General features: G+C 39.9%; 1 protein-coding gene across 1 annotated transcript; it reads left to right on the forward strand.

Annotated features, from left to right (window-relative positions):
• The first annotated feature begins 1,227 nt into the window (after positions 1-1,227).
• On the forward strand, positions 1,228-24,222 carry LOC145788831 (gibberellin 20 oxidase 1-D-like). The gene is made up of 5 exons (XM_082880826.1): positions 1,228-1,371; positions 11,338-11,369; positions 20,826-21,302; positions 22,537-22,858; positions 23,893-24,222. Exons 1-5 carry the CDS (start codon positions 1,228-1,230, stop codon positions 24,154-24,156), a joined length of 1,239 nt encoding a protein of 412 aa, XP_082736952.1. The 3' UTR covers positions 24,157-24,222.
• The last annotated feature ends 745 nt before the right edge of the window (positions 24,223-24,967 follow it).

The following is a 24,967-nucleotide window of genomic DNA, read 5'->3' on the forward strand; positions in this document are numbered from 1 at the left end:
TCAAGCGAGCTCAGGGAGTCAATTCGATCCCAGATATAGGGGATGGCTACACAGATTCGGCGGTGACATTGCCAGATAGATTTAAAGTGCCACACATAGACTGCTTCGATGGCATGGGCGATCCTATGGTCCACCTGCGGTTATTTTGAAATATTCTACGGCCGATGGGCCTGACTAGATTGCAAAAGCTATCCCTCTTTGGCCGGACCCTGTCGGGTATTGTGCCTTTCTGGTATGCTAAACTAGAGGATTCTGTGAAAAGGAGTTGGGAAGAGATGGCCGAGGCCTTTGTCACCCAATATTCTTATAACACCCAAATCGAGGTCACAATTTGTGATCTCGAGGCCACTCGACATGAGCCGAAGGAGGGCTTTTCTAATTTAGTCACTAGGTGGAGGGCCAAGGCCTCCATGATGACTACCAGCCAGCTGAGGAGGACCAGATAAGAATGGTCGTTCGTAATCTGCAACCGAAGCTGATACAGAAGATGATTGTCCTACCCCTACCTACATTTGTTGACGTTCATGAGATAGGGGTACAGATAGAGGATGCGATGAAACAGGGTCTGATTGACCATAAAAAGGAGCAGCCCCAGAGGGCTTTTACACGCGGTTCAAATGCGGCTATGAGTAGCAATGCAGCTGCGAGGACTTCTGACGTTGGTATGGTCACCACCATGCCGAAAACAGGCACCCCTTTTACCGGCACATCCGGAACTACCCCATAACCCGCAAAGCACCCACCCCGGGGCTAAAGGGTTTTCACCCCACTCTACATGTCTCTATCCAAAGCCTTAGGGGTCTTGATCAGAAAAGGGCATCTGAAGCCTCTGGAACCACGCCCGTTGCCTAATCCTCTCCACCTACACACAACTCGGCCAAGTATTGCACCTTCCACCAGCAGCATGGTCATGACACCGACCTATGCTTTAGACTCTGTCATGAGATTCAGGATCTCATTGACAACAAAGTGATAGCACCTCCTGAGGTTAATGTAGTCTAGGAGGACGGACCAAGCTAGGCGCTAGATGATTTAGCTGAGCTTGAGAAGGACATCAGTAATCTATAGTTCTTTGATGAACAGGATCTGGGAGATGTACAGATCGACTGGTTTGATATGAATGGATCAACGGATAATACATGCTGGCTGAGTGATGAGCCAGATGTTGATGAGGGGTCTCAACCGAAGCAGGAACAATTGGGAACATGAACGTCTGCAAAGGCCGGAATGGTTGGCAACAAGGGGAAGTTGCCGGAGAGCACCGGTACTAAGAATTTTGCTCAAGAATTGGGTAGCTTGTGTACAGCTGATACAGAATTGGAGGCCGCGCTAAAGCGGTTCGAGCAGAAAAGAACTGAGACAGATCAAAAGGCTAGAAAAGCCAAAGGCCCCGCGGGGATTGATTGTGTTGCGAACACATGAATAATTATGGCAGAACCGGACAATTATTTGTCAGTTGCCGAAGGAATGTGGTGGGAAGACAATGATTTGCGTCTTGCCCACACGGATGAAGACTGGGGACAGAATCTACCAGATGATACATGGTATGCCAAGAAAGTTGAGCACATGACTCGGAGTGGGCAAAACCTTAAGGCCCCGCACTTGGACCAACCAGAGGCATCAGGGAAAGGCAAGGAAGCTGAGAAATAAAAAGAGAAACTGTTAGAAAAGGAAGCAGTATTGAAGCAGTTGAAGAAAAGTCAGGCAGATATCTCCATATGGGGTTTGCTCATGGCTTCACGGGTTCATAGACAGGCCGTCCTATCAGTAATGGATAAGGCTAAGCTCTCTATTGACACAACCCTCGAGCAGTTAGTGGGACTCGTTTTCCCGGGTGGCGCTTCACCGACTTTGACGTTCACAGATAAAGAATTGCCGCCTGAGGGAACTGAACACAACAAGCCGTTATACATCTCTATGGAGTGTAAAGAGAAGTGGATACCAGTTGTCTTGGTTGATATGGGATCTGCAATTAATGTGTGTCCATCGCGTACGGCCTATGCTATCGGTTTGAAGCCGGCATATTTCGTACTAACAACCCAGGTTATTCGGGCTTATGACAATACAAGTCAGGAAGTGATGGGGATAGTACGGATCAAAACTCAAGTTGGCCCGGCACAGTAGGACATTGAATTTCACGTCTTGGATGTTCCAGCCATCTTCAATTTACTCCTTGGACAGCCGTGGCTGCACCAAGTAAGAGCTGTCTCTTCCACTCTGCATCAAATGCTGAAGTACCCCTATGGGAAGTGGGTAGCTATTGTCTTTGGGAACTCTTCATACATCCGCCGCTGGAGGTTACTACACCGGTCTTGGAAATTGTGCACAACGAGAAGGGTGTCTTTTTGTTTGGGTTCACCTTGGCCGAGGCCCGGGTAGTGCAAGATATGCTGGCTATTGATGAGGGGCTATGTGTCAGTGCACAATCCGTTTACCTCAGGAATAAGCTGCAACATGTACCTAGAATGGGATTGGAAAGGAGCGGCCAGAAGGCTGTCGCTGTGTTGGCTGAAGTGCCACACAACCCTTATACCATTGGTCTATGTTAGACACCTACCAAAGAGGATTGGGTAAGAAAGGGAAAGGAAATGACAGGAAGGGCCAAGGCTGAACAAGCTGGGAAGCACTATGACTTAGTGCATAGACCTATTCAAGGAACCCTGAACGGCCGTTTTGTCCGGGAGGGGGAGGATTTCCCATTTTGTGGCTTTTCTGAGCCATGGCTGAATTCAAAGAAGCGGTGTTTGCCCGGCTTTCAGATCTTTTTCGACCTATAGTTGCAAAGGGATGAAGTTGCAGAAGAGCAGACTAACCTACCACCTGTGGTTGAACAGTGTATAAAGGATGAGTCCGATGGCACAGAACTCGAGATAGGAGCAGTGCTGGCTTGTCTCCTCTCGGATCCTTAGATCACACCAGAGAGCTCGAAGGATGACTTCTTTGTTTCCATGATTGGAGATCAAACAGCTGGGGACCCTTCTTCTGGCATTCTGGATGCGTCTATTGCACCCTCCCTCCTTTGGTAATTCGAGGAGGGCTTTTTGTCCAATAATTCTGAGTCAAGTAGTCAACCAAAATCTGATTCCACAGAGTCTGTGGAGTCGAAATCAGATTCTAGTTCTTCTGAGTCAGAGTCCGGTATTCCTGGGGTTTATAACCCGGATGTCGTTGTTTTGTCCTAGTCATCTTTTTTCTTTTCTTTTGAGTCTATTGTAACTGAGGAATTAGACGAACTGGAAGTTGTGAATGAGAATGGTACCACTGCTATTTTTGAGTACTTTTCTGTGCCACTTGCTTATTGCATTAATAGGACTTTCAAAACTTTGATAAAAACAACGAGGAAAAAATTCCTCCGATTTTAAAACATTTGATTGATCGAGAGGAGGAGAGGTTTGTAAAACCCATGGTTGATGAAATCACTTCAATTAATGTTGGTACTGAGTAGGATCCACATTTGGTCCAGATCGGGTCCACGTTGTCTTTGGAGGAACGCGAGCACTTAGTTTCTTTATTAAAAGATTTCAAAGATGTTTTCGCGTGGTCCTATGAAGACATGCCTAGAATCAATCCTGAGATTGTACAGCACCGGATCCCTCTTGACCTTGAGGACCGACTCGTCAAGCAGAAGCTTCAGAGAATACGCCCAGATTGGGCTCTGAAAATCAAGGAAGAGGTCACCAAGCAGATAGATGCAGGGTTCCTGTTAGTATCTGAGTATCCTACTTGGTTAGTCAACATTGTTCCGGTGCCGAAGAAAGATGGCAGAATTCGGGTGTGTGTGGATTTCAGAGATTTGAACAAAGCTAGTCCAAAGGACGACTTTCCTCTACCTCACATCGACGAATTGGTGGACTTCACCTCAGGGCATGCGCTGCTCTCCTTTATGGATGGGTTTTCCGGGTATAACCTAATCTCGATGGCACTTGAGGATAGGGAGAAGACTGCCTTCACCACGCCGTGGAGAACCTACCGCTATAGGGTGATGCCGTTCGGTTTGAAGAATGCTGGGGCTACTTATCAACGGGCTGCAACCACTATCTTACATGATATGATCCATAAAGAGGTTGAGGTGTACGTGGACGATATGATTGTCAAGTCCAAGGAAAGAGAGGGCCACTACACCACCTTGAAGAAATTTTTCCAACGGATCAGAGAGTATCGGTTGTGACTGAATCCTCAAAAATGTACTTTTGGTGTCATGGCATGGAAAATGCTGGGGTTCTTGATTACACAAAGGGGCATTGAAGTCGATCCTTCCAAAATGAAGGCCATACTCGAAATGCCACCACCACGGACTGAAAAGGAGGTACGAGGCTTTCTAGATACAGTGCAATTCATAAGACGGTTTATTGCAAAATTAACCTTGACTTGTGAACCACTATTTGGTCTCCTGAAGAAAGGAAAGAAATTCCAATGGGATGACCGATGCGAAGTTGCTTTCGAGCAGATCAAGCAGTATCTACAGAACCCACCCGTGTTGTCACCGCCAGAACCAGGGAAGCCGTTGATTTGGTATCTGTCAGTAATTGACACAATAATGGGTTGCCTGCTTGCACAGGAATCTGAGGATAAAGTAGAGAAGGCCATCTATTACCTGAGCAAGAAGATGCTGGAATATGAGACCCGTTACACTCTGCTGGAGAAGGCTTGCTTAGCCTGGGAATGGGCTACCAGGAAGTTGAGGCACTACCTGCTAGCTCACTCCGTAATTCTGGTTTCGAGATTGGATCTCATCAAATATCTCTTCGAGAAACCAGCACTTGCGATTAGGCTAGTCCGTTGGTTGCTTCTTCTCTCCGAATTTGATTTGAAGTATATGACTCACAAGTCTGTGAAAGGGAGAGCAGTAGCAGAGTTCCTAGCCGATCACCCAATGGAAAGAGATGAAGCAGTAGAGTATCTGTTCCCAGATGAGGCCATTCTGTAGCTTGAAGAAGAGATATGGACTATGTACTTTGACGGAGCATCTAATTAGTATGGGTATGGGATAGGGGTGTTGCTGATAGCGCCCAACAATTCCCACATACCTTAGCCTTTCAAACTCTGTTTCAAAGTATCAAACAATGAAGTAGAATACGAGGCATGTATCGCTGGCTTGGAAGCCGCCCTGGAACTAAGGGCAAAACGGTTGGACGTCATTGGGGACTGAAACCTGATTGTGTCTCAAACAAAAGGAGACTGGAAGGTTAAAGAAGAAAGGATGAAAATCAATCACCAAACCTTGGATGTCCTGATTCCTAAGTTTGAGAAGCTAACCTTCACGCATCTGTTAAGAGAGAGCAACAGGTTCGTTGACGCCTTATCAACTTTATCTTCTATGATAGACATCCTTTTGGGAGTCCGGATTTGTCCAATCATTATTGAGTAGAGGTATGAGCCGACCTACGAGCTGATTGCCGCAATAGATGAAGTACAAGATCAGAACCCCTGGTTTCATGACATCTAGAACTTCTTGGAGAATGAGGCTTATCCACTAGGGGTAAATGCCAAAGATAAAAGGGCGATACGACGAATGGCTGCTCAGTTTATCATCTGCGGGGGTAAATTGTACAAATGGGGCCATCTGGGAATGCATAAACTGTGGGTTGATGTTGAAGAGTCAAAGCGCCTAATAGAGGCCATCCACGGAGGAGAGTGCGGATCGCACACGAGGAGTGGTGCCAGCTCGAAAGATTCTCAGACAGGGTTACTACTAGTCAACCATAGAGGAGGATTGTATTAGTTTTGTTCGGCGATGCGACAAGTGTCAGATCCATGTGAATCGCATGAATATCCCGCCGTCAAAGCTGTACAACATGACTTCACCATGGCCGTTTTCAGTCTGGGGAATTGATGTTATTGGGGCAGTTATGCCGAAGGGGTCAAATGAGCATCAGTACATCCTAGTGGCGATAGACTACTTTACCAAGTGGGTCGAGGCCCAATCCTACGCAGTGCTGAAAGTGTCGCATGTAGCCAAGTTCATCAAGAATAATATCATCTGTCGCTATGGGGTCCCGAATGAGATCATTTCGGACAATGGTTCTAACTTCAAGAAAAAAGTGATCGACTTGTTGGAGAAATACAACGTGGCTTTTCATAAGTCATCCACATATCGGCCGCAAACCAATGGAGTTGTTGAGGCCGCAAACAAGAACATCAAGAACATTCTACAGAAGATGGTGGAAATCTACAGGGACTGGCTAGATAAGCTGCCATTTGCTCTTTGGGGCTACCGAACATCAATTCGGACATCCACTAGGGCAACTCCGTATTTTCTAGTTTATGGGATCGAGGCTGTTCTGCCGATTGAAGTTGTGGTTCCGTCGCTGCAGGTTATAGGTGACTGCCAGATAGCGGAAGCATATTAGCAGCAGAGCAGGTTTGAGGAACTTATGCTGTTCGACGAGAGAAGGCTGAAAGTACTGTACCACGTCCAAGGCTATCAACGCAGGATTGCTAGGGCTTTCAACAAGAAAGTTAAGTCTAGGAATCTGAAAGAAGGGGATTTGGTGCTCAAAGACAACCGAGCTCCCATCCATGACCCTAGGGGCAAGTTCAGGCCTAATTAGACTGGTCCTTACAGCATCAAGTCTATCTGGTCCGGTGGAGCTATCATTCTTATGGACTTAGATGGCCTTGAGTTCTCCCAACCAATCAACATGGACAAGTTGAAGAAATACTACCCTTGAGAGGCTCGCTAGGCCAAAAACCCGAAAAGGCGTCCTTGGCAAAAGTTAGAGCACAAAAAATTGGAAATAAGAAAAACTGAGCTTGCAAGGTTGAAAACCTGAAAGGGCGGCCTTGGCAAAAGTTAAAGTGCAAAAGCAGAGTGTTAATACCTGAGTGAACTCGAATCGAAGGGCGATGGAAAGCATCTAAACCCATCAAAGTCTCGGCTAGTGCCAAGCCAATATAGCTCTTGCCCTCTTTGAAGCCTTGGGGAACTTCGATCAAGCGAATGCTAGATCCTCCAAAGCAAGGGGCGAGCAGAAAATGGGCCAACACACACAAACAAAGGGCATGCTGCCGAAAACTTTGCCAAAGACGGTCGCCGCGGTTGCCGGCATCAGAAAACCGATGAATCAAACTGGGTACGTCCAGCTCTCCGTTATGAACCAAGGATCGAGCATCGTGTAAAGTAAGCCTACACATCCGTTCTAAAGCTTGGATGTGGCCAAAACGAGACTGGGGCAAAATCTCCTCATCACACCAAGATTCCATCGAAGCCTGGAACTCTTCAATTATGGGACATATCTCTTGTCCCCCGAAGCTAAACACATGTGTAACCGGGTTCCAACATCTAGCCGCGGCGTGAAGGAATGGAAAACACAGCGGAGTACGACTTAGCGGGAAGAGTACATTTATCTAGAAACCCCAGAAATTCAACTTTTCGAGCCATTTAAAGTTGCAATCCAATCGGAGAGTTTTTCGGTAAAGAATGGCTCCATTTTGTGGCAAGAACAGAGCTGGAATGAAGAAACCACGAAGTCCTAGCTTTTGTAGAAGATAAGGCACTGAGTGGAAGACAAGTGGCAACAATCTGAAGATTCCCTGCATTACTAGTCGGCCGGCCAATTAAGGTAGCCGACCTGCCACCTTTTGTGGCCGACAATCACCACTAAGTGGCCAACAGCCTCTATTTGTCTCTAGGAGAATGTCTTTGGCTTTTGTATGTGTTGAGGATGCTGAAAACCTGTGTTTTGTTCTACTTTGGATGCGTCCTACTGTTTTGTTTAGTAGTTTTGTTGATTTGTTTATCGAGTTGTTGCAATTTGTTTATCCAGTTATTGTATTTTCTAATCGAATTGTCTTTATTTCATTTATCGAGTTGTTGTTTTGTTTATCGAGTTGTTGCATTAGTTATTCTTTGAGTTGTCTTATTTTGTTTGTTATGTTTTGCTTGGTTCACTACCTGACCAAGCAATTGTCAAGACAATGTACAATATTCAATTTTCATCCAATCCCATTTTTGTGTAAAATGGTGCAATGCGATGCTCTGAATATGAAATGCAACACATTTTCATCAAAAAAGCTGTTTTATTCCAATCATGGTTTCTTTTTACAAAGAGTACAAGTTTTTAAAGAAAATAAAACTGCCTATGGTTGTACAATGTACTAACACTACTAGCAAAAAGGAGAAACAAAGCTAAAAGCATCTAAATCAGTGCCACCCATCTCAGGATCGAAAGGCCCTCTTCATCCTTTTCCTCGGCTGAGCGGACTCAGAGCTATTGCCATCGGCGCCACTATCCGAATATGAGCTGGAGCCTGAACCAGGGTTGCCTCTGCCCCCATCCTCGGAGCCCTCCTCAGCATTGTTGCCACCCTCAGAACCCGAGCTGGTGCTGTCGTCTCCACCCTCAGATGACTTTGATTGGGGACTCGCTGGCTCCCCGTCCTCACTAGTCTCATCATCGACATCACGCATAACAGGCTCCTGACGTCACCCTTGGCCGCGTCCTAGAATCTCTCTCCCTGCTACTGGAGAAGGCTTTGATGGTCCTGACTGAAGAAGTGTGACCTGAAAAGGCAGTTTGAATATATCAGCCATCGTACGAGTATCAGATGCAAGTATGCTGTGCAAGGTGAGTACATGTAGAAATCAGATACAGTATGTGAATGCAATGTGTCAGATGTGATCCATACATGTAGTGTATCAGTGTAGTGTGGGAAAATGTTCAGTTGAGATGTCAGTTTTAGTATATCAGCAGAAATATGATAACCGAAATGCAAGAAAACTGAAAATTACCTGAATGTCGTGGGAGCTAAGCATCGTCTCTCTCCTCAAGATCATGCCCTCGAATGAGGCCAATACCTCGAGTAATCCCTCGACGTATCCGGTGGAGGGCTGCAAATGCAAGTTGAAACGATCAACGAATGAATGAAGGTCTGAGTATCTGAGCGATAAATGTAAACTGTAAATGCATATCGGTGGTGAATCAGGTGTCTTGACATATCTGTGACCGGGCAACGGAGGCTCAATCGGGATCTGACAAGGCTCTCCGGAATACCTTCAACCCATCAGCTCGGTCGAAAGGTCTGGCCATCCAAAACTCTATCTAACAAGAGGCATCCCTTTAGCCCCACCTCTCGGTGCTCAGGCCCTGCTCGTCCAAGGGGCCTCGGCAGCTCGGGCCCTGCTCGACGATGGGACATCAGCCGCCCTCCCTGTATGAGCACGAACACCTGTCAATAGAGGCATGAGGTACGCATGGAGATAAGTCGTGTAGTCTCCCTCCCCAATGAACAGGTTTGCGTCTGCGCATGAAGTCAGTAATCTCCTGAGGGGAGATACTTTCTGTGGCCTGTATAGAAGGAGGGGGCGGTAATGGAACCGACTGTAATGGTAGGCCCAGTGTCTGGCGCATAAAGCGCTTGCCAAGAAACTAGGCTCGGCCCACTGGCCCCTCAACCAGGAGCCGATACCATGAAGCACCCCAAGCTCTAGAAAACTGGAATTGGGCACCCTCTGGCATTCTCGCCCAGGGCTGCCATGTGACCTACAGACAACAAGTGCATAGACTGATGAGTTGCTATTAGATATGTAAAATGAATTGAAGCTGAAAGCAGAAAGAACTGTGACTTTTGAATTACCTCTACTATCCTCACCGTGTGAAAATACTGGCGAAGGTATGAGAGGGTCTCCCGGGTCCTCAGCTGGCACCGACCATCATATCGATGTGAGTATGGCACCTCAAAGGGCGTCTCGACCTCTGGCTCAGAAGCGAGCATCGGGAAATAGACATATACCCATAACTGTGAAAAGCAAGAGGGTGATAGTGAGAATACAGATGAACACAGATAATGCAGAAAGTAGAGTATGTGTGTAATCCAGAAAATACAAAATGCAAAGAATACTGAATACACAGAAAATGCAGAAAACAAAGTGTGGCGCAGTGTATAGAAAGTACAAGTGCAGAGCAGAGATTAGACTATGTGTGTGCAGTATGCGGTGTGTGTAGTGTACATAAAGTGAAAAGCAGAAAGCATGGCAGAAAATGTAAAGCAAAAAAGTAAAGCATACCTCCCGGGCTCTCCAATAGCCGCCCACTCTGTTCCCGCTTCTGCGGGAGGTCGAGCTCATGTAGCAGTATAGGGTAGCGAGGCTGGCGCCGCCCCAATCATAATGCCGAACTTAGGATAAGTCAACTAAGGTGCTCAAGAGATACAGCCCGACTATGTTCGCCCTGTTAGCGAACAAGTTAGTGTCAAAGAGGAACATCAGGAAACCTCGGGCGTACTGCTCAGTCCCCTCTACAGTCACTGGGTCTATCCCTCTGAAGTGGTCCGCGAACCAGGTATGTCAGACCATACCTGATCAGAAGATAGGCGGGTGTGCTCCCAGCAGATAGGTCCAAGCGGCCTCCCACTCACCCATATTGGAGTCGTATGGAATCGGTCGGCCTGCCACCTCAAGGTCCGTCAACATGGCAAAATCATACGGGGTCATCGTCATATCCCTGGTGGTAGAGAAATGGAAGGAATTGGTGGTGCCCCACCACCTCTCTACCAGTGTGCCCAAGAGGGTCCTACTCACCATGAGGTGCGACAGCCCCATGCAAAACAGACCGAACCCTGCCTTATCAATATTCTGCCGGACGCCGTCAGGAAGGTCCATATACCACTCTCGCGCTGTGGTGGACCCATATCCGTGGGTGAAATGGGAATCTACCTGTGTTCAGAATGAGCAGAAATATAGTGTGTGAATGTATTCAGAATGAGTAGAAATACAGTGTGTGAATGTGTTCAGAATGAATAGATAGAATACAGTGTGTGAGTGCGAGCTATGCAAGAAATGTAAAGTACATCGCAGAAAATGTAACAATGCAGTATGTACCTCGGAGGCATCGTTGGACAGATGAGACTCTGGCTCTCGTAGCAGTAGATCTGCTGGTGTGCGTCGTACAAATCCACTAAAGTGGCGGACTGTGCTAGGTGGTAGTGCATGTGCCTCGAGGTGGTACCTCTCTGGGTCGAAAGGCCGAACTCTGGGCAGCAATGAAATGTACTCGGGCTCCCCCTCCATCCTCGGAGAACCCCGTCATGTGGAGCCTCGTCTGTCATCTGGAAAGAAGGTGAGAAAGTAGGTGAAAATGAGCAAAATGGGTGAAAAGTACGAAAAGCCAACAAAAGTCAACTCTCGGAGAGAAAAAAATGGGAGAAAAAGTCAAAGCCCGGGAAAAGGGGCCAAACTCAAGATAAACTTGAGGGAAACAAACCTCAAGTGGTGGAAATGGAGAAAAAAAGCTCCGAAAACAAATTCTAATCAGTTAAAAACGGAGGAAATCGAAAGGTTTTAGTGAATCAACTTCGCAAGGGGCGTTGGAAAATGCGTGAAAAATACGGATCTAAAAGGAAAAAGTGTCTAAGGAGGAAGAAAAAGTGATTTCAGCAGTGTGGGTGTGAGGAAATGTGTTATGGGAATGTGTTTTTAACGATTTCCATGCAAAAAGAATGAAATGTCCCAGAAATACCACAACTGGCCGACCGGCCAGTTTTTGTGGCCGACCAGCCACTTAGGTGGTTGACAGCTTTAGCAAGTAGCCGACAAGGCTTCAGGGTGGCCAGCAGGTGTCCAGTGTTCTCCTTGTGTGTTTTTAGGCTGTTTTGTGTCCTTGGCTCTCGAGAAAGTCCAAGAAAAGTCCACTTTTTAGCTCAAAGTGTCTCTACGGAAGTTTCGAACCATGTCTTCGATGTGTGACTCATCGTCAGCCGGCATAGACGAGGTGTATCTTTTTGAAAAACATTGTAACTCCTTCGAGAGGTAAATTGGAAGTTACAACTGAATCAGTCTTGTTAAGGCGCGTATTTCTTTATTCAATGTTTTGCATTGAACATGCTATTGATGTTGCATTGAACATGCATTTATCATGGTGCACAAAATGTATATGCTGCGTTGTATTACACTGCACTTGTTCTTACGTTTGCATAGAATATGCATGTCGCGTTGTATTGCATTGTGCATGCCCTCACATTCGCATAGAAATTGTCTGTACTTGTTGCATTGAGCATGTATTTGGCGTTGCATAGAACATGCTCCATTTCTTGCATGATCTGTATGAAGTATACCTCTCTAAGCGTTGTGTCATGGTTATTGATGTTGCATTGAACATGCATTCTTATTATATTGTACTTGTCAAAGTCTCTTTCTTGTGTAGGCACGATATTGTATGTACTGTTCATTCAGAGGAATTCAAGGTAAGACCATTCATGTCCTTTGAACTCATTTGTTGGTTAGAAACACTCGGGTACGCCTAGTGTTTACACCACTCCTTTGTTAGTTGGAAACACTCAAGTACGCCCAGTGTTTACAACACTCCTTTGCTGGTTAGAAACACTCGGGTACGCCCGGTGTTTACACCACTCCTTTGTTGGTTAGAAACACTCGGGTATGCCCAGTGTTTACACCACCCCTTTGTTTGTTAGAAACACTTGGGTACGCCCAGTGTTTACACCACTCCTTTGTTGGTTAGAAACACTCGAGTACGCCCTAGTGTTTATACCACTTCTCTGGTTAGAAACCTTGGGTTGTGTGCCCAATGTTTACACCTCGCTTTGGTTAGAAACACTCGGATACGCCCGGTGTTTATACCACTCTCCGGTTAGAAGCGTTTGGGACGTGTGTTCGATGCTTATACCACCTTGCTTTGGTTAAAGACATTGGGACATATGCCCGATGTTTATACCATTCTTCGGTTAGAAGCGTTTGGACCGTGTGCCCGACGCTTATACCTCCCTTCCGGTTAGAAGCGTTTGGGACATGTGTCCGACGCTTATACCACTTTGTTTTGGTTAGAAACATCGGAACGTGCTCTGATGTTTATACCACCCTTCAGTGTCTGCACCGCTCTCTTTTCCCTCTCGTGCGTGGTGCGTTAGGACGCTTTGGTTAAATGCATCTGGATGAATTCCAATGCTTATACCGCTCTTTGTTTTGGTTGCATAATGGTTGGATGTGTTTCACTTGTTATCACCATTTCCCTCCTCACGTGTGCCACGCGTTGGGATCTTGTTTGCCACCTCGGGTGCGCCCGACGGGTGCAGTTCTTTACCTTTCCTACATGATGCTCAGTTGAGATTGCATAATTTTCTTACATCTTTTCTGCATGAAATGTGGTTTGGTTCATGTTTACTTGCTTATGTACGAGTTTGCTGTAGCATTTTTGCACATAACATTTGCATCTAGATGTTTCGTTGCAGCCCTTATTGCATGATCATAAGTTATGTTCTGCATCGTGCATATCATTTACATCTTGCCCCAGAACTACGCTGGTTTGATTCCTTCCAAAGGGATACGTAGGCAGCCTGCGGGCGCAACTGCTCTTTGTTTTGTTTGCTTGTTTTCTAAGTCTTCGGCCTTGTCAACAATGGGTCATCTCTGGGCTTTGAAATTCACTCCCGTCATTTCATGACTTTCGAGTTTTGTCAAAGAGGGGCAACTGTAGACACCCTATTTTTGACCGACCTCAAGACTTAGAAGTCATCGTTTGTGCACTTGATGATTGTGCATGTTTGTGCTCGTTTTGAGGGCCCGAAGTTCTCAGTGGAACGCCGTGTCTTTGAGCCACTAAACCCTCTTTGTTTTGTGCTTGTTTTTGGACCAAACCTTGGTGCCTCTTGCCTGGAGGGGAAAAGGGCCTTGTCGGCTACTTTTGGCTATTGTCGGCCACTTTTCCCCCTTGTCGGCCACTTGAAGTGGTCGGTCGGCTAAGAGACGTGGCCGGCTGGCCACCTGAAGTGGCCGACGGCCATTTTTCTCATTTTTCAGATATTTTCTTTGCCAGTTGTGCCAGCTGTTGATCACTGATTGCCATCTCCATACATGTGTATGGAGGGATGAAAGCAAGCTTTTAGCTTGCATTTCTATATAAGGGGAGGTCTCTCCCCCATTTGAGGGCTTACAAAATTTTGTGAGCAAAATTTCCTCTCTCTCTAGAATCCTCTCTCTCTCTCTCTCTCTCTCTCTCTCTCTCCCTATTTTGTGCTTCAAAGTGAGAATTCTCTACACATTTGCACTAAGACCCTTGACCAAACACCTTCATCTTGGAGCTGAGCTTCTTGGAGGCCTAGTTTGAGTTCTTAAAGCTGGTTTAAGCTCAAAATTGTTGCTGTTTGTTGCTGTGCTTCAAAGGTATAAGGCTTTCCCCTTTTAAGCTTTGTTGTAGTTACTTGTGTGGCCACCTTTGCATGCTATTTTGAGGCTGGTTTTAACCTCTGAAATATTGGTTTTTTTATGGTTTAAAATAGTGGTTTGAGGTTTGTTTTGGAGTTAGGGGTGGTCCATCCTTTTTTGTAGCTTGTTTGCTAAAGTGTTGTGCCATTTTTCAAAGCTTTTAAAACAATTTTTTGTGGCCTTTTAACCACTGAATTCCAGGGGAATTTCAGTGATAAAAACTTGATTTTGAGGTCCAAAATAGGAGGGGGTAGCCTCCCATTCTTGTGTCTTGTTTGCAAGTGTAAATAGCCTAACATGTGAGCATGTTTTTCTACCTTTTTGTGGCTTGATCTCAACATGTTTTAGCTACTGATTTCGCCTACTTTAGCTCCTTTTGGGGCCGCTTTGATCATATGAGTCTTGTCTTGCATGGCTATAGTGCAAATGCCTTCACTAGCTCATTGTTTTAGGCCTCCAACATGCTTTGCTTGAGATGATTGCATGTCGTAGCATCATTTAACATGTGATTTCAGTGTGTATAGCTCTACCATACTCTGACTTACTTCACTCCTTCCTTGCTTTTGAGAGTTGTGTTTTGAGTCTTGTTTGTAGCCTAACACATGAGCATGTTTTTCTTGCCTTTTATGCTTTAATCTCAGCATGTTTTAGCCACTGTTTTGGCACGTCTTAGCTTTGCTTTGTGCTGCTTTGGTCATTTGAGGTTGGTATTGCATGCCTCTAGTGAAGTGCTCTTCACTAGTTTTGTTGCTTTTGGCTTTTGAACATGTTGTGCATGTGTTGCTTGCATCATTTAGTGCCATTTTGGCCAGGTCACATTACACTTCGTTGTCATAGTGGACCAGAGTCTGAATGAAAAAGGACAGTCAAAGAATACATGATTGTGGTCCTCATTATCCTCCTCACAAAGCACACACCTAGAATTATCCCTCACTCCAAAGATAACCAGCCTATCAAAGGTATTAAGCCTACTATAGATGGCCATCTAGACATTGGTACTAACCCTATGAATATGGTGTTTGAACCAAAGAAGTTTAGCCCACCTTGTGGTGTTGGGCTCTCCAAAGATTCCAGGCTGACTAAATAGAGAAATAGCCATCAGAGGAGTTTAACCAAATGACTATGTCCTCAATGATAGTAGGGTTACCCTGCACATTAGCCTTGATCTCATCTAATTCCCAGGTTTGGCACATAAGCCATCTCCACATCCACTCATCAATAATAGACTCAACCTTAGCTTGGTCTTGTGCGGCAGAATCATAAATCACTCTTTCCCCAAACATCTGCTTCAGAGGGCCAAGGGGACGCCAATTATCAAACCAAAGAAAAGTGTTCCTCCCATTACCCACTTTGTAACCAATATGTCTGATGAGCTCACTTCTAAGGCCTAAGATTTTCCTCCAAACCCAAGAAGGGTCACTAGGTGTTTTAACACTCCAGAAGCTTCTATTCTCGAGTAAGTATGACTTAACCCATTGACACCACATGGAATGCTCACCTCCGGTCAAAAGATACCAAACGTGTTTAGATACAGCAGCTTTGCTCCATATCCCAAGCTCTTTAAACCTAAGGCCACCTTCATTTCTAGGAATATGTAAGTGAACCCAAGCCACCTCAGCCCTAGACTTCTTAAGCTCTGGCCCTGACCAAAAGAAAGCTCTAAGGAGGGCCATAATTGAGAGCCTAAGGTAAGAAATCAATCCTTCAGTTCTACAATTCGGGTACTTAACACATCTATTCAAAAGAATTAAGTGAATTGAGGCAAGAATTAAGCTTAATGTAGTAGAAGAGAAGAGTATACATACATGCATATTGCATTTAGAGCATGTTGACTAAGAATTTGTCCCATGCATGTTCATATTTTGGTTTTGGTTTAAGAATTTACCATGTTTTCTAGTAGAACACCTCATTTGATTATGAGTTGGAGACTTGGAATCTCATTCATATCACACATGACATGTTCATGTTATGTTTTCAACATTCGAAGCTTGATTTTGTACAATTGTCAAAGCTTTTGGGCTTAAGTTTGCGAATTGGCTTTTGACTCATGATATATTACGAATTTATAAGTGTTTTCTAGAGTTTTGACCCAAAAGGAGGTGTTATCAAGGTTTAAAATCGAGTTTTGAACTTGCATCAGCAATATGGAAATTCCAGAATTTGCACCCTCTACTCGAGTGGTGGAGTTTACGCTCGAGTAGAGAATACGAGCTCCCAGTACTTTTGTAGAGTTTAGGGGGCGGTGGCTCAAGCGGTAAAACCTGCACTTGAGCGACCACCCTTATTTTTGACGTTCCGTTTGAGCGACCGAAGTTGCGATCAAGCGAAAAAAGAGAGCTCCTAGAAGTTTTATAGACTTTTGCAGACTGCTCAAGCGTAAGAAGTTGCGCTCGAACGGAGACTCTGTGTACCCAGTTTCGCGTTTGAGCGACGACCGAGCATCCGTCGAGTGGAAAAATCATGCAACTAGTACTTTTGCAGACTTTGCAGACCGCTCGAATGACAGAAGTTGCGCTTGAGCAGACTGCCCTGTTTTTGAAAATTTGGCTAAGAGTTCCACAGCACATTTTGGCATCCTCATTGTATCCTAGGCATTCCTAAGCCCCAATTAAGACATAGTAATGGGGATAAAGATTAGAAACACACCTAGACAAGAAAGAAAGAAATTAATTAAATGAATTTCAAGCGTGTGTTTCCAATGTGTATCCGTTCTGTGTTTATATAGGTCCTACGCCGTAGGCTATCTGGTTATCTACTCTGCTTTATTTGCTTTATCAGCTCTATCTGTTTGCTATTGGAGCCAACTATGAGTAATTACTCTGTCAAGCTGTTTTCAGCTATTTGCATTTGTGAATGATATGATACTCTGTTTTCTGAACTATTATTTTCGGTATGAATAAATGGTTGTCCAATGTTTCTGAAATGTATTCGTGGCATCCTTAGCTTCAGATGATATCTGTTATATGTTCTGTTATATCCCAATTATGGGCTAACTGTATGTCGCATGAGCCAACTGTTATGGATCCTTCTGTATACATCTCATTTATGGGCCAACTGAACGTCTCATGAGCCAACTGTACCATCTCGATGCACGCGAGTCAATTATATGCCTTCATGGTTGTCCTTTTATGGGTAAACTATTTATGTTAGTGCTAATGGATGTACCACGTACGATTAATTGTAAATTCTGATTATGAATATGATTATGATTCCATTTCTGTTATGAATAATGATTTCTGAACAAGAATATGAATCCACTTTTGATATAAATTGAACTCTGTTTTCTGTGTTTGTTATGGACAACATTTATTAAACCCTTTTCCTTGTTGTTATTCATTGGGCTCCAGCTCACTATATTATTTATGTATGTAGGTGATTAGGCACGTGACCAGGCTTAACGATGATTGCCTAGACTTCTGTTTTGTCAGCCAACCATTGTGCCTCTTGAGGAGGCTCCAGAAAAAGTAATGTGGTCGAGTTTTGTGAACTAAGTTAAAGACCTTGTTTTCTTTTATTAAAATCTGAACCAATATTCGTTTATTTGCATATTAGGCTAAGTCCCATTTTGGTTTTATCTGTATATGTTGGTGATGTAAGACTAATGTAAATATGATGTCACATGTATGTATATAAAGTTTTAGATTTCTATTCCATGTATGTCTGCACAGATCTATGGACATTGTATTTTGTATTGTTGCTTCTACTAGTCCTCTTAATTATATGTTATTTTGTATAGAGGCGTTTGGTAATCCAAGGATTACTGGCCGATTACGACGCTAAACCTATGGGGGCGGGCTTGGGTCGTGACAAGGACACTCTTTGAAAAGATGTTTTCCTTTTGGCTCTTTCTTTACATTATCACTTGTCTTTTAACTATTATTATTTTTATTTTATTTTTTTTGATAGATGTAATCAAACACATGATGTAATCATTAGAATAGTTCAATGGGGAAGAGATAGTTATGAAATTTTATTAATGTTATTATGGACTTATTCTCTCTCTCTCTCTTCTATATTGGTTACATCCACATGAGCATATTTGATTGGGGCAACTTAATTTTTGAGGCGTTACAACATGCATGGGCATTCACCTTATCATTTGGCTAAGATTCATATCCTACGTTAGAGCATCTCTACAAGGCTTTGGCTCACCCTATATAGAAAAAAAAACTTTCAAGTGTTGATGATGTGTCTTCACCAATGACGTATCTTGGGAGGACTTGGAGCCAAGGGCTTCATTTTTGTTTATTGATGTAATTATTTTTGTTTAAGCCTTGGGCTTTACTTGTATTTAGTTAAACTCATTTTGTTTTACCCAAGTATTGACTTGGAATGTTGTAGCCATTAGGGCATATAATTATTTAGTTTTATTTTTACTTTAATTTATGTATCCATGGCATATGCTTTAGATTCAAAATCTAAAATTTTTGAATGTATATTGCATATGTTATCTTTTGTATTGATCAAAGTTATGAATGTAACATAAGATATGATGGTGTTGATCATTTGTAAGAAATTTATGAGTTGGATTATTGTTATTTATTTCAGGGCGTTACAATAACCATTGAAATTAAAAAATAGTAATTACATCATTGCATGTTTTGAAATAAAATTTTTTTAAGAAATAATACTAATATATTATTGACAATAATTAAGAGGATTTAAAATTTAACCAATAATATTTATATAATATTATACATGGAAGTGTAGATATAAATATATATTTCATACGATAAACATTGAAATTAAAAATAGTAATTACAGCATTGCATTTTTGAAATCACAAAATTTTAGAAAATAATACTAATATATTATTGGCAATCACTAAGAGGATTTAAACATTAACCAATAATATTTTTACATAATAACATAGATAGACGTGTAGATATAAATATAGATTTCATACCATAACCGTTGAAACTAAAAATATTAATTACATCATTGCATGTTTGAAATCACAAAATTTAAGGAAATGATATTAATATATTATTGACAACAATTAAGAGAATTAAAAAATTAACCAATAATATTTTTATATAATGCTATAGATAGAAGCATAGATATGGATATGGATTTCATAGCATAACCATTGAAATTAAAAATGGTAATTACATCAATACATGTTTTGAAATCACAAAATTTAAGGAAATAATACTAGTATATTATTGACAATAATTAAGAGGATTTAAAAATTAACCAATTATATTTTTATATAATAGTATAGATGGAAGTATAGATATAAATATATATTTTATACCGTAAGCATTGAAATTAAAAATAGTAATTATATCGTTGCATTTTTGTAATCACAAAATTTAAGAAAATAATACTAACATATTATTGGCAATGATTACAAGAATTTAAAAATCAATCAATAATATTTTTACATAATAGCATAGATAGAAGTATAGATATAAATATAAATTTCGTACCATAACCATTGAAACTAAAAATAGTAATTACATCATTAGATGTTTTGAAATCATAAAATTTAAGGAAATGATATTAATATATTATTGACAATAATTGAGACAATTTAAAATTTAACCAATAAGATTTTTATATAATAGTATAGATAGAAGTTTAGATATAGATGTGGATTCCATACCATAATCATTGAAATTAAAAGTAGTAGTTACATCATTGTATGTTTTGAAATCACAAAATTTATGGAAATAATACTAATACATTATTTACAACAATTAAGAGGATTTAAAAATTAACCAATAATATTTTTATATAATAGTATAGATAGAAGTAGAGATATAACTATGGATTTCATACCATAATCATTGAAATTAAAAATAGTAATTATATCATTGCATACTTTCAAATCACAAAATTTAAGAAATAATACTAATATATTACTGACAATAATTTAGACTGTTTAAAAATTAACCAATAATAATTTTATATAATACTATAGATAGAATTATACGTATAGGTATAGATATAGATATAGATATTATATAATTATTAATTAAGTAAATCTAGCTCCATTCAAATTCTATTGGGGTTCATTATGGCCCTATTTTAATTATTTATTTTTAGTATTTTAATGTATATATTATTTATGAAAAAAATTATATTAATTTGATAACCATAATTATATAATTTTACCATTTTTATCTTCAAAAATTGAATAATTTGTTTTCGAAATAATATTTGTTGCTCATATTTTAAAAACATGTAAAAATTATTTTACTAAAAATCAATGTAATTTTCTTTTCGTGAATAACCTATATATTAAAAATTAAAAAAAAATAATTGAGTTATATCAAAATAAGACCCGTGTTGAGATTGATAGATGGAACAAAATTCAGATTGTTATTTAATCTCACTTTTCATCAAGAGCATTGCTACTCTGGTTGAAAAATTAATTGTACCTTTTAAACCTAATGATGTGGCATTATATTAAAATATTTAACTCTCTCTCTCTTATTTATTATCTAATCATCAATCAATCTTTCTTTTTGTTGACACATCACTAGGTGTAAAAATTGGGTCTATAAAATGGACTTGTATATCATTTTCCTTTCATCAATATCTTTGTCTTCTCTAACTCTTTTACAACCATCTCTCTCAAGTCTTAACAATATCCAATGCCTCCTCCTCCTCCTCCTCCACCACCACCACCATCATCTCCATTGCTAAACCACCCAAAACATCCCGTGTTCGACGCATCTCTTCTCAAACACAAACTCAACATACCTCCACAATTCATATGGCCCGACCATGAAAAACCCGGCCTCCATGAGCCACCACCGCTCTTCGTTCCACCTATTGACCTGGGAGCCTTCATCTCCGGTGACCCCCTATCCGTCTCAACAGCTATTCAACTTGTCGATGAGGCTTGCAAGAAACATGGCTTCTTCTTAGTCATAAACCATGGAATTAGCAAAGAGCTTATCAGTGAAGCTCAGAAGAACATGGACTTGTTTTTTGATATGCCATTGAAAGAGAAACATAGAGCTCAAAGAAAAGTTGGGGAATATCATGGGTATGCTAGTAGCTTTACTGGTAGGTACTCTTCCAGGCTTCCATGGAAAGAAACTCTTTCTTTTAGATATTGCGATGACGGTGGATCGTCAAATGTGGTTGGAGAGTACTTGGTTAGCACAATGGGTGAAGATTTTAGACAATTTGGGTATGAAAACCTTAGTTTGTTCTATTTGGTTATGTTTTTGTTTTCTTTGTTTTCATTTTTCTGTGTTTTAGAAAACAAAACAATGAAAAATTTAGAAATACCAATCAGTTTGATATTATTTTTCAACCATGCTATATAAACTCATAAAAAATATCTAAAAAATATATTTATGAATAATAATAATTTTCCTTGTGGTCCGCATCCCATCAACTTTAAATCTACGCTATATAATTATTTCGAGGTAGATTTTAAAATAACTTTCATGCTTCATGGTATCTCTGATTATTTATATTTTTATAATTTTTTTGATTTTTTTCAAAAGTATGTATTCAGAAAATTTTCTCGAAAAGCTTTCAAATATATATATATATATACATATTTATTAGAAAAAAAGAAAAGAAAAGGAACCATAGTCTATGTAATTCGTGTTTTGCGTTAATCTGATTACTATAGTTTTATTTTTGAAAATTTCACATTATGTCAATTTACCCTAATTCATAACATTCCTTTAGAAGTTAAATTGAAAGCAAGTGTGACATATCTTAGAGTAATTGAGGGGTTAACATCTGATTTGAAATTATTTATTCCTTTTTTAATGAATCATATTTTTCTTTATTTTTTTTTTCCTGATTTCTCAAAATACAAAGTAAAAATTTGAAGAGCAAAATTAATACAATTGAATTTATTGAGGTCAAATTGATACAAGAATGAAATTACAAAATCAAAACATAATTTATTAAAAAAGAACACTATTAATGGATAACAAGAGAGGTACTATATTTTTTATAATTTTACCATTTTAAATTATTTTAAGTAGCTGCGTTAATTTCATTACTAAAGATGATTTTGTTTGAATTTAAGAAGCCCACTTGAAAACATTAGATTTTTAAAGTGAGTCTTCAAAATTTTTTAATGAAAACCAGTTTGAAATATGTATATATATATATAAATATATATATTTTAATTGATGTAAAACGAAGCGTACAACAAAGGTACTTGGTCAAAAATATAATGTAACAATTCGTTAAATAATTTTTTAGTTATTATTATTATTATTATTATTGTGTTTTCTCAAAAATAAAAACACAAAATGAAACAACCCAAAATATAAAAATAAAAATACCCTTCATTATTTAGAACCATGTCTATCTCTATCTCAATTTATTATTTAGCTAAACTTGCTTTTTTGTTTTTGTTTTTGTTTTTGTTTTTGTTGCTTTTTGTGTTTTCTTAGAAGGATATACCAAGACTATTGTGAAGCAATGAACACTCTTTCACTTAGGATCATGGAGCTATTGGGGATGAGCCTTGGAGTGGGCCCAACCTATTTAAGAGAATTCTTTGAAGGAAATGAGTCAATAATGAGATTAAACAACTACCCCCCTTGTCTTAGAGCTCATGATACTCTTGGAACTGGTCCTCACCGTGATCCAAACTCGCTCACTATCCTTCATCAAGACAATGTTGGTGGGCTTCAAGTGTTTGTTGATCAACAATGGCACTCCATTCTTCCCAATTCACAAGCTTTTGTTGTCAACATTGGAGACACATTCATGGTAAGTACATAAACAAATGTTGAATAAGGAAAAGGTTATGAGTAGAAAAATAGTCTAAAAAGTAACCAAAAAGGGCTAAGTTTCCTCTTGTTCTAAATTCAGGATGACAATTTTCTCATTCTCAATGAGAAAGCAAAGCAGGGCCGGAGTTTTCTCTCCCGTCTTGCCTATTGTCATCCTTGTTTCTCTCATCCAAAACATTTATAGTCATTGGATCATGTGAGGGTTCAAAAATCTCGAAACATATCTAATAGTTATAGATGTTTTGGGATGGGGGACACCAATATTTAGAAACAAATGATCTAGTCTTCAAAAATTGTAGTAATAAACGAACACACAAATATGTAAAATTTAGATACAGAGTTATGTGACACCATTAAAATGACATTTAATTATTTGGTAATTTTTTTATATATAAAAAATTATTTTTGAATAGAATTTGTATTCATAATACAATCTATACAGAACGATGTGGCAATAATATTTTTGTAAATCTGGCTACAATGATGGGTGTTTTCTCTTCAAATGAAAGGATTGCAAAATGTCCTATCATTCTGCATGATTTTTTTTTCCTTACAAATTGTATTTTATAATATCGCTACAAGAAAGAAAAAACATAATTGGCGACCAAGGTATTTTTTCATCGCCAAAGATGACTTTAGCGACCATTTTTCTAACTTTATAACGTTGTTGAATGATTGACATGGCTGTGGATTCTTTGTCATCTAATCCCTTTGTCTTTATGTGTCAATGTACTTTCCTTAACTATTGAATCATATGAGAATCTCGAAATATAATTCAATAATTGAGGATGTATTGAGAGACGAACATTAAAATTTAGGGATAGAAGACCTTGTGCCCAATGTTAGGGATGGTTTCAAAGAGCGAAGGATAAACTTGAATTTAGAAACAGTGGACCATGTGTTCAATCATGCGAAAAACTCAAAATATATGAGAATCTTATTAAACTTTTCTAATGAAGTTTATTAGCATAAGCTTGAATTTTAATGCATAAAAGTTTGAAAATGTTTCAGGCTCTATCAAATGGAATTTACAAGAGTTGCTTGCATAGAGCAGTGGTAAACAAACAAGTTCCAAGGAAGTCTCTGACCTTCTTTTTGTCTCCAAACATGGACAAAGTGGTGAGTCCACCTAATGGATTGGTCAATAGTCATAATCCAAGGATATATCCAGACTTCACTTGGCCAACTCTTCTTGAATTCACTCAGAAGCATTACAGAGTTGACATAGATACCATTGATGTCTTCTCAAATTGGCTTCAATGCAAAACCAACTGAAGAGAGTCCAAGAAAAGTACTAGAATCTTCACATTTTTTTATTTTTATTTTTATTTTTTACAGTGGTGATATGTGCTTGGAAAAAATACTCAGCGTTAAATTTAGTGTGGTGTGAATTTAAATAAAAATGAATTTAATATATGCATTTTATATTTTTTTCCTAAATATATATATATATATATTCTGAAAGTCCTTAGTTTGCCAATCTTCAAACAATCTATTTGGCTAAAAAGGAGTTAAATATAAAAAGTATGTTTGCTTTGACTAAATAATAAGTGATTTCTTCTTAAATAAATACCTTTTTTTAATTGTAATTAGTTGTCTAATTTATATAATCCTTAGAATATTTGTAAGAGAAACTTTAACTATACTCTTCAATTTTACTAGTTAAACTATAAAAAAGATAATTTTTTTATTTTGTCTAATTTCTTTTGTCATTTATGTACTCCAACACTACTATTTATTTCAACCTATCTATACACACAAATTGTTTAAAGAGCCTTCTAAGGCTCTTCAAATGTCACTAACTTTGACGAATTTTGTTAAAATCATTATTGTAATAGCTAGCCTGTTGAAATGACTAAAATATGATAATGCTAACTTTAATAGCTAACATGCCTTATTTAAAGAGTCCATTGGAGATGCTATACATAATCTCATACTAATTGACAACAATAAAACAAAAATTATGAATAAAATGCATTCAACTCACTTTTGGCTTATTTACTTTTTTCAGATGATTTGAATCAAACTTAAACTATATATAATCAAGTCAAGTGAAGTTAAGTTGTAACGCCCCAAAAATAATCAA

This window comes from Camellia sinensis, chromosome 7 (genome assembly GCF_055761805.1).
Source record: "Camellia sinensis isolate YWXY chromosome 7, ASM5576180v1, whole genome shotgun sequence".
In the NCBI taxonomy this organism is placed as follows: Eukaryota; Viridiplantae; Streptophyta; class Magnoliopsida; order Ericales; family Theaceae; genus Camellia; species Camellia sinensis.

What these genes read in the sequence shown, in the direction of transcription:
- LOC145788831 (XM_082880826.1), top strand. Translation starts at nt 1,228, where the DNA reads ATGGTTGGCAACAAGGGGAAGTTGCCGGAGAGCACCGGTACTAAGAAT. An exon ending in AAGGAGGAAGAAAAAGTGAT is followed by an intron (nt 11,370 to 20,825) that starts TTCAGCAGTGTG and finishes CCCAAAACATCC; the next exon opens with CGTGTTCGACGCATCTCTTC. An exon ending in GAAGATTTTAGACAATTTGG is followed by an intron (nt 21,303 to 22,536) that starts GTATGAAAACCT and finishes GTGTTTTCTTAG; the next exon opens with AAGGATATACCAAGACTATT.